Source organism: Lactuca virosa, chromosome 5 (assembly GCF_052849685.1).
Source record: "Lactuca virosa cultivar CGN04683 chromosome 5, Lactuca_virosa_CGN04683_v6, whole genome shotgun sequence".
Taxonomy (NCBI): Eukaryota; Viridiplantae; Streptophyta; class Magnoliopsida; order Asterales; family Asteraceae; genus Lactuca; species Lactuca virosa.
Window position 1 is genome coordinate 92423669 of NC_136430.1, and position 9638 is coordinate 92433306.

Below are 9638 nucleotides of genomic sequence, written 5' to 3' on the forward strand. Positions count from 1 at the left end.
CGGGTCAAGTACATACCAAATATAGTTATGGACTTAGACACTATATCCAACAGTTTTGGTTTATGGTTTCAGGTACTTCAGTGGATCGTGGCAAGGTGAAGGCATGCCCGTACACATCCTCGTGTTTTGGACTTATGATTTCTGGGAAACTCTGATAATGTGAATGTTTTGAAAACTATGTTGAAAGAGATTCTGATTTTTAAATAATGTTTTGGGAACAACGGTTTTTGTAAACACTTCTATAGAAAAAGGGTTGTTTTGAAAAGTTTAAATTTTATGAAATTTTATGGATGTTACATGCTTCTACTATACAAGGATATTGGTGACCTGAATAACTCGGAGGATTCTTCGCCATACGGTTTTTGTTTTGTGCCGACAAAAAACGGTAATTACGTGGTAAACTGTATGAGGCATATCATAGACTCGAAACTGATCCTCTTGAAAGGGTTGCGGATCTCCTGGTCAAAATTAATACCATTAAAAGTTAGGTGTTTCGTGTGGAGAGTCGTGCATGGAAGAATTCCAGTAGCAAACAATCTAATAGCACGAGGGCTACAAGTATCAAATGATGTGCACTTTATGCAACAAGGATGTCGAATCGGTGGATCATCTTTTTCTGCACTGTGAATTCGCCAAGGAGGTTCACTTCTGGAATTTTAAATGGTCCGGTATTACTGTTCGAGGGTTCTCTAGTAACACTGGATTTCTTATTACAAACACTATATGGGACAATTGTCAAAGGAAGAAAGTGATTGGTGATGTTATTCTATTTGGAGTAGTATGGTACATATGGTTCGCCAGGAACGATAAGATCTTCAAGAATATTCGAGTTGCTCATCCGAAGATCGTGGATAATATTATCTCAAACTCATACTCATGGTGTAAGCATAGGAGTCGCCTGAATTATGGCGGTTTGGTTGAGTGGAGTTGTTCGCCATTTGCTCATTTATCTACTTCCCCCTTTTAGTTTTTTAGTTTTTTATTTTTCTTTGTTTCTCCTATGTTTTCATTTATCTACTTGCTAATCATGGATTTTTAAAGATATTTTTCGTTTCAAAAAAAATTGAAAGTATAGAAATACGAGTTTGACCATTTGAACGAGCCAAAACGACCCAAATTAGCTTACGTTTATGGTCGTTTTCTAGCCAACCATTAAAATGTCATTCAATTCTGACATTTAAATCAAGTTCAGCAAAATATTGTGAAAGTGACAAAGTACATAATTTTTAGGCCGATTTTTAAAAATCGGTTTCAAACCTATCTCTGAAATGGGTTACATAAGATGTCATATTTTACCTCTCAAATCGGTTTCTAACCATATTTGGCCCAACCCTTTTTTTTATACTATTCTCCATAAAACATAACATGGTTTTAAAAACCTGGTAAGATAAAATTCGTTCCATGTGCACCTATAGGTAGAGTTTTTTAGATGAATTGTGACATACATTTTTCTTATATTTCTCTTTATTTTATACTGTTGTTTTCTATTTTCTTGAATAAACCTTGCAACAAATCTTTGAAAAATACTTACAAATCTTCTTATATATTGTTACATTGATCATTTGTCGAGATTACTTGGTTGAGCAATTATTAAAGGTAAAACAAAGACAAATGTTGTAATATTGTGAGAAATAGAGAGATCAACATTATCACTTATAGAAAGTGTTTCATGAATTTTGGATTGACATTGCACATATTAGTGACCTGCCTAAAAGGACTCATATTTTGATGGAGCGAAGTCGGGAATGAAATCACTAGATGTAATATTTCCATCGTTCGGAGTAACCTTTCGTAGTATAGTGTGAACCACTTAATATTTGTGTCTATTTGTTTTTTGTTTCTCTTTCTTTCATGTTGTAATTGGTGTATTGTATTTCTTTACTTTGTATTTGACTAATTGTATTGCATCGTACATACCCACTCCTTGATGTACTTTATTTAAAGTATAGATCATGTGGTTGTGTAGTTCTTATATATTATACACCCTCTTATGGGATCCTTTCCTATATAGTTGGGTCCAAGTGATTGTATGGTTTCATCCAACATCTAACTTGTATCCTAACTTTATTTATCATCTTGGTTACTAAAGTTTATTTTGGCGTTTTGTTTATAAAGACCTCAAGGCCTAAAAATTGAAAAAAATAAATAAATAAATACCTCCCTCCAAGGTGATATATCCCCCCCAACGAATCCATGCACATTTACCATAATGAGGTCCTTACATGATCATACAAAACACATGAGATTGAATGTCCTTTTTGTGTCAACATGTGGCTAGCTAAACCAATTCATCTCCTTCCGATCGACACAATTGATCAGCCTGCAAATATCTTCACCTAGACACACTTGCCTAGGCATTTTTGGTTTTTAGTTTTCAAACTCAAGTTGGATCATATGTTCCCCACTTAAGTTTTAGAGGGTGTGTTAGTATATCTTTTGATATTCATGTATTGTGAATGACATCTCCAAACCAAGACCAAAACCTTTTTTTTTTACATCAAAATGGTATAAGATCATCTCCAACCTCAATTAAACCTTGTCAAAGTTTCATATGTTACTTTTAGTCCCTTAACTTATATGTTTATTTGTTTTTTATTGTGTAGTAAATATATTTCACGAAGATTCTACAACAAAAATGATGTAAATAATATAAAAATAATGTAGGTCGGAGATGAAAAAGTGTTAATATCATTTTTACACGGTGTGAAAAATAGAATTGGATTGGGATGGTTTCTCTTTTGAATATATTTGTAACTATTTAATATATTACATATTGCTCTATAATTGTATTTAGAACCTTCGCGCAATAAATGAGCAAGCTTTGAAGATCAATGTTACAGAAAAGCTGGTGCTGCTGCCTGCGTCGCCGGCATGGCTTTAATTCCTTGTCACGGTGGCGTTGATGGCGGATATCAATAAGGTCACGTACCTTCAAGGCTTCAAAGGCCACCAACTTCTTGAATTAACCAAAACTCGAAAACGAAGCAACTCGAGAAAAACAGGGGGGATTCATTTCCGTGGATAAATATTTTGACAACTGAAAAAGAGATCTTTATTCCCCATTTTCTCGATCCTTCCCATCAAAAATTATCGAAGCTCGTTCCACATGTGCGGAAATTCGTGTAATTTGTTGCTACACGGGAAACATCATAACGTGAGAGATTTCATTCCCCTGTTTTTGAACCTTTTTACGAGATGTGATTAACAAATTTTCGGGATCTCTCACCAAATGCTTAACGTACAGGTAACGTTTATTCTTCATCTACAGTTTCAATTAAGATTCTTTATTGTTGCACTTAATTCCCTTTTCTTTGATTGTATAAAAACCATGTTTAAATATTCGAAAAAGGAAAACGATACTGTTCCTTATCGTCCTTCAATTATTTTGTTTATTCCATCATGTTGTGTAATCATGCAATTCATATGCATGAGGAGTGTGGTGCATACCCACCATCTGTTTGTTATAATGCCTGAACCAATTTACGCTACAACACTGCTGAATCTTTTTATCATTATGTTACCCAACAAGTAAACTATCGTGTATACTTCCAAATTCATGTTCTTGAATATGTCACTCAGTTGTTTACTTGGAAGCAATACCAACAAGAGAATTCAGATCATGAAAAATGGGAAATCACATATTGTTCCAGAAAACTACGATTCAGTTCCAAGATCTTTACCTTCTTCAATCGGAGATAGCAAATGGGACGATTTCCCCGGCGAATTGCTTCTTGACATAATCCGGCGAGTGGAAGGTGGTGAAAGCTCATGGCCAGCTAGGAGAGATATGGTCGCTTGTGCTTCGGTTTGCAGATTCTGGAGAAACACTGTAAAGCAAATCGTTAGAACACCTGAACAATGCGGATTAATCACATTCCCCATGTCGCTAAAACAGGTACTTCGATCAATCAATCAATCATCTTCAAATCTCAAATCAATTTAGTGTTCTAACTCCGATATGTTTGAATTACTTCGTTTTAGCCTGGATCGAGAAAGGATCCGATTCAATGCTTTATAAGGCGAGATAGAGCTAATTCGATATTCCGGTTGTATCTAGGGCTGAGCCCAGGTAAAAAAAAAATGTGTTTTTTACTTTTTACTTTTTTTACTTTTGGGTTTTGAACTTTTGATCGAGTGACTAAAAGGATAATAAAGTAAACTTGGAGGATAATTGATTGTTTTCCTTTTAAAAATTAAAAAAAATTTACAGTTTCTGTAAATTAAAATTACAGCGTTAGCCGGTGATGCAAGTAAGTTACTATTGGCTGCAAAGAAGGTGAGAAAAGCCACAGGGACAGAGTTTTCAATCTCCTTAACTCCTGACGAATTTTCCAAATCTAGCCTTACTTATGTTGGAAAGCTAAGGTTATCTTCTTTCTTTCACCCTATTAATTTCCATTTTTACCCCCACATACTTGTAGTCACATCACATGTCCAAATCTAGGTTTTTTTTGTTGCGAAACTCTTAAAACACTGTGATTTACTTTTTCATGTTGACTGAGGGACTGACTGTTAATTTGAATAAACCATTTACAGTTCCAATTTTCTCGGCACTAAATTCGCAATTCACGATGTGGAACCTTCTTACGACTCTTCAACAATTAAACAAATACCAAAATTTGGTTTAAAAAAAATATCACGAGTGTTTAAGTCCAAAGTGGTCACCATATCTTACGAGCTTAATGTTCTACGCACAAGAGGACCAAGAAGAATGAATTGCACGATGAACTCCATCCCCGTTTCCGATCAAACCGGAAAGAAACACGAGACACCGGAATCGGAATCGGTGATTCCGATTCCGGTTGTGGAAAGGAAAGATTCGTTGGTTTTGAGAAACAAGGCGCCGAGGTGGCACGAGCAGTTGCAGTGTTGGTGTTTGAATTTTAAAGGGCGGGTTACAGTGGCGTCGGTTAAGAACTTTCAGTTGGCGGTTGATAGTGGCGGAGGTGTGGAAGAAGATGATGTGGTGTTGCAGTTTGGGAAGATTGGGAAAGATATTTTTACAATGGATTATCGGTACCCGTTGTCGGCTTTTCAAGCGTTTGCGATTTGTTTAAGTAGTTTTGATACTAAACCCGCATGTGAATGAAAATTGTACTAATTGTTGTGATAATATTATCACGATTTATGTTTTTATTTTTGTTTGGGTTTGATGTAAATATATTTGTGTAAGAGTTATCATTGTTTTAAACTAACTTTTCAAAATGTTTTAAAGTTGAAGAATAACCAATTTTATGTTTTAAATAGGTAATTAGTAATTAACTCATGTTTTCTGTATGGATACAATTAGGTTGAATAGGTTATTCCTCTTTCAAATTTTATATTTTTGATTTAGATTTTAAATTTTAATATGAACTAGGTGTGATACCTATATATTATATGAGTTTATTTAAAAGAAAAACTAAATATAAAATTTTAAACATTTGAAAAGTTTAAATTTATAAGAAAAGTAAGAAAACATTGAATTATAAAAATTTAAGTGTTTTTTTTTTTTAAATTTAAACAAATAATTTAGATAAATAAATAAAGAAAATTAATGAATCTTTAACTTAGTAATTTTGAAATTAGAAGAAAAGTAAATTAATGAAATTGGTATGCACTTATTATTGCATTTAAATACTATCTGGAATTTTAGAAAGTGAAAAAAACCATAAAATGACATATGAAATAAAAATTAATTTAAAATAACCACAAAATTACATGTGGCAAAATAAATAAGAATGTGACATGTAGCAAAAAAGATCTTTATTTATTAGGAAGGATTGATCTGAATTTAAAATTTAGTTACAAATTCACCCTAATTTTTATTTTTTTAATTTATTTTTCTACAACTTTTTATAATGATTTATAAAAAAATCTCAACTTTTTTCCAGCTTTTAAAAAAAATCTATTAGGATAATTTCTTAAAATTTTTTCCAACTCTTGCATCGACTCACATACATTGGGAAACCAATTTTTCTCGTTGATTGTGCACAATTGGATTTGATGAAATAACATATGCAGAATTATTTAAAATCAGAGGAAAAATTAAACAATTTTGTAAAATTATTTATTTCAAAAAAACTAGTTTGCATACGAGGCAATGTAGAAGTTGGAATAAAAAAAGTTAAAAAAAAATTATAAAAGATTTTTTTAAAAAAAATTGGGAAAAAAAAAGTTAAGATAAAAATTTTATAAGCCACTATAAAGAAGTCTTTAAAAAGTTGTAGAAAATAAATTTTTAAAAAAAACTACATTTGACATGAAATTTTTATCAAAATTTTAAATTGGGACCAAATTTGTAAAAAAAATTTAAAATTTGGGCCAAAAATATAAAATTTTAAAAAGGCATGACATATTCAACTTGAGATAACAGGTAGCAGTCCAGAAAAAACCAACATATTATCAAAATCACACATATTCATGCAACTTGTCTTAATCTCAACATTTATTTCGCTGAATTTATTTCATGAAAAGCAATAAAAATAAAAAAACAAAAAGTGAGATACAAACCATTTCCAAAAGATGGAAATAAGAAACAAGTTTTACATCCAAGCAAAAATGTCAACCATCCTATCTTTTTCTATGCTAAACTCTAACAACTTTTATAATAATAAATAAACCAACATATTATCAAATCAAATGATCCAATAACCCATCCATCTTAGTTTCAAGATCACAAGTTATTACTAAAAATGATAAAATCCAACAAAATATTTCATTAAACAAGAATATAACTTACCAAACTATCTCATCAAAGAAGGTCTCTTACGATTAAACGTCTGAGCAGCTTGTAAAGTCACACTCAACTGTTCAGACACTTTAAACCCTTGCTCCTTCATCATGTTATGTATCCTTTCAGCATCCTGCTTAAATCCACCAGCAATAAGAGCACTTATAACTTTCTCAAATTCATCACCTCTCAACTTCTCCTTATTAGCTTCAACAACACCAAGTGCTTGAAGAGCCTTCTTCTCTTCTCTACCTCTCGCATACATATCACACAGACTTAAATGAACTGATAATGAAGGATCCACACCTTTCTCAGATAACTTCCCCAAAATACCCTCCACTTCTTCCATCAATTGCAACTTCCCTAACCAATCTATGAGGACAGAATAAGTCGCGACACCATGTTCAGTTCCTTCTTTTTCAAGCTGTAGCAAAAGTTGCAGACCTTTGTCTAGAAGATTCTTTTTAGCATAAGCTGAAATCATTCTAGCAATGCAGTTGTCATCTGGTTTGTACCCGAGTTTGATGATGTCATCAAAATGTGTTCTTGCTTGATCAGGGTTGCCTTTTCTGCTGTAGGCTTCAACAAGATAAGTGCATGATTCAAGACTTCGTGGGAATCCTGCAAATTCCATACGTGTGAAGATTCTATGTGCTCCAATTGGATCTCCATTTTGAGCATAGGATTTGAGTAATGCAAGAAATGTGGCTTCAGAGGGTTTGAAGTTTTGTGACTCTAAATCTCTCATTAAAGCTTCACTGGATTTTCGATCACCTGTGTTGATGTAAGCCATGATCATGGAGTTGTAAACTTTGAGGTCTGGTTGGAAGCCTAAGCTTCTTAAGCTATCGAAAGCTTCTTTTGCAAGATTCAGATTGCCTGCTTTGCTGTACATGTGGACCATTGTGGTTTTTGTTAGGATGTCTGGTGATATGCCCTTTTCGGTCATTTTCTTGATGATTCTTTCTGCATTGTCTAATTGGTTGTTCTTGGCGTATGCATCGATTAGTTGTGAATAATCTCTTATGGTGGTTTGGAAAGATTCTTCATCGAGTAGAAGTTCTGCAACCTTGTGAAGAGAAGAAGAAGATTACAGAAGTCAAGTAATTGAAAACTTTTGAAATACATGTTTTAAGAGAAGAATACCTTGAAGTATAGTTGATCATTTTGTTGTTTTAATCTGTTAAGCAATGCAATCCAGTCAATCCTGCTAGGTTGTTGTAGCTCTATCCATTCTGTAATCAGTGGTGAAGGATCATCATCTACTTGTAATGAAAGTATTTTCTCTGTAACAATCTTTGATTTTCCAGATAATGGTTTTGGTTCTTGAGGCCATACAGAGCCTCCATTTTCATGGATATGATCAGCCACTTCTGCCCATTTGGGTTTGGAAAGATCAAGGCCATAGATCTTGTATTTAATCTTTCCACTCCTTTTGGGTAAAGAAATCTCCTCAGCATCATCTTCTTTCTCAATGCTATCTTCATGAAATTCGGTTTTTTCTGTTTCTGATTCTGGTTCTGGTTCCTTAGCTTCTTCTCTTAAAAGCTCCAATGAATCATAAAACTCACTATCTTCCAATTTCTCACGAGCCCATTTGAACCTAAGCTCTCTCAGCAAGTCTCCTCGTATCCCTATTTCACCAGCAAATCTTGCCATATCTTTAACTTCTTCAGACTGAAGAAAACTCTTCATTTTTTCCTTCTTTTTAGCCTTCTTCATATCTTCTACAACAATGTTGCTAACCTCCCACACTGTTTTCCATAAATCCTCACTAAAATCTTGGGACACAGAGGCTGTTTCAGAGCCAAGAAAAGACTCTAGACGACCTGCCTCCATTTCTGATACAACCTTCTCAACAATGATATGAAGCATTGCATCGATTTCTTTTTTATCAGCATTGGTATAAACCTCTGTAAGCTTTCCTCTCATGATCCAAACGAATCTAGATAAGAATTCATTCATTACCACATCATCATCGTCCTCTGAGTCTACAGAAACAGTCTCTACAGCATTGGTACTGCTCGGAACAGTTTCTTGGCCAGAATGAACAAATCTATAGAATAATGAATGTGCCATCGGCGTTTTAGGGTTTCCAATCCGTGAATCGTCTTTATGATATTCTGGAAGGTAAATCAGAGGGGTAATACAACGACTGGTGCAAACCTCTCTGTAATTCCATGATGGAGTTCTTCTACCGCTAAATCTTGACACCTTGTTAATTGTCAGTCTCGATAAGAAATGCTTCAGATTCATTTTCTAAACCCTTGATCTTTCTGTTAGAACGACAGACAAAGCGAAAAATCAAAATCAAACTGATTTATCCAGAAATTTTCTTAACCAGAAAATTGCACTTTCATCTCTGAACTGTAATAAATCAGATATCCATCAATGCCGCATGTACGATCAGCTAAAAAAACCCTAGTGCATCCAATTTGCAATGACAAAAGCTGCAAAATTATTAGAAAATGTAATCACAAAATACACATATCGATCACTAAAACATATGATTCTTACATATGAAAATAAAAATCCTCACCTGAAAGCAATCAAGCAGTAGCAGAACGCTCCGTTTTCGTCAAGTCCAGATACTACTACTACACCATGTAGCGAGTGAAGGCTTTTTGCTAGGGTTTTTCTTTCTCGACATCTTATAGAAACTTTACAAATGTTACCCCTACGGTTTACACGAGTGCATAAAACACCCTATACTTTAGTTTTCTAATTTGAACTCGTAAAATTGAGGGCCATGAATCATTGAATCGTGTAACTTGTCAAAATAATTTGGAGTTATTAATTTAAATGATAATAATAAAGAGATTAATATATAGAGTACGACATATCATAAACTAAACTAATCATGTGATCCATTGATTCATGAATTTGTTATCGTAGTAATCGATGGTCTCACTTGTCCTCACTATAA

General features: G+C 33.6%; 2 protein-coding genes across 3 annotated transcripts; one reads left to right on the top strand and one right to left on the bottom strand.

Annotated features, from left to right (window-relative positions):
- Positions 1-2736: 2736 nt before the first annotated feature.
- On the top strand, positions 2737-5101 carry LOC145116963 (tubby-like F-box protein 6). 2 transcript variants are annotated; one of them, XM_079053259.1, is made up of 5 exons: positions 2737-3244; positions 3580-3895; positions 3982-4069; positions 4233-4365; positions 4537-5101. In XM_079053259.1, the coding sequence occupies exons 2-5, from the start codon at positions 3620-3622 to the stop codon at positions 5087-5089; spliced, it is 1050 nt and encodes a 349-aa protein (XP_078909385.1). In that variant the 5' UTR covers positions 2737-3244; positions 3580-3619; the 3' UTR covers positions 5090-5101. The 2 variants fall into 2 exon arrangements, with proteins under 2 accessions (XP_078909385.1, XP_078909384.1); XM_079053258.1 differs by lacking the exon at positions 2737-3244 and having other exon boundaries at positions 3325-3895.
- Positions 5102-6465: 1364 nt separating this feature from the next.
- NFD5 (pentatricopeptide (PPR) repeat-containing protein) lies at positions 6466-9380 on the bottom strand. The gene is made up of 3 exons (XM_079051167.1): positions 9252-9380; positions 7859-9162; positions 6466-7781 (listed from the first exon to the last, which is right to left on the bottom strand). The coding sequence occupies exons 2-3, from the start codon at positions 8966-8968 to the stop codon at positions 6726-6728; spliced, it is 2166 nt and encodes a 721-aa protein (XP_078907293.1). The 5' UTR covers positions 8969-9162; positions 9252-9380; the 3' UTR covers positions 6466-6725.
- Between the last annotated feature and the right edge of the window lie 258 nt (positions 9381-9638).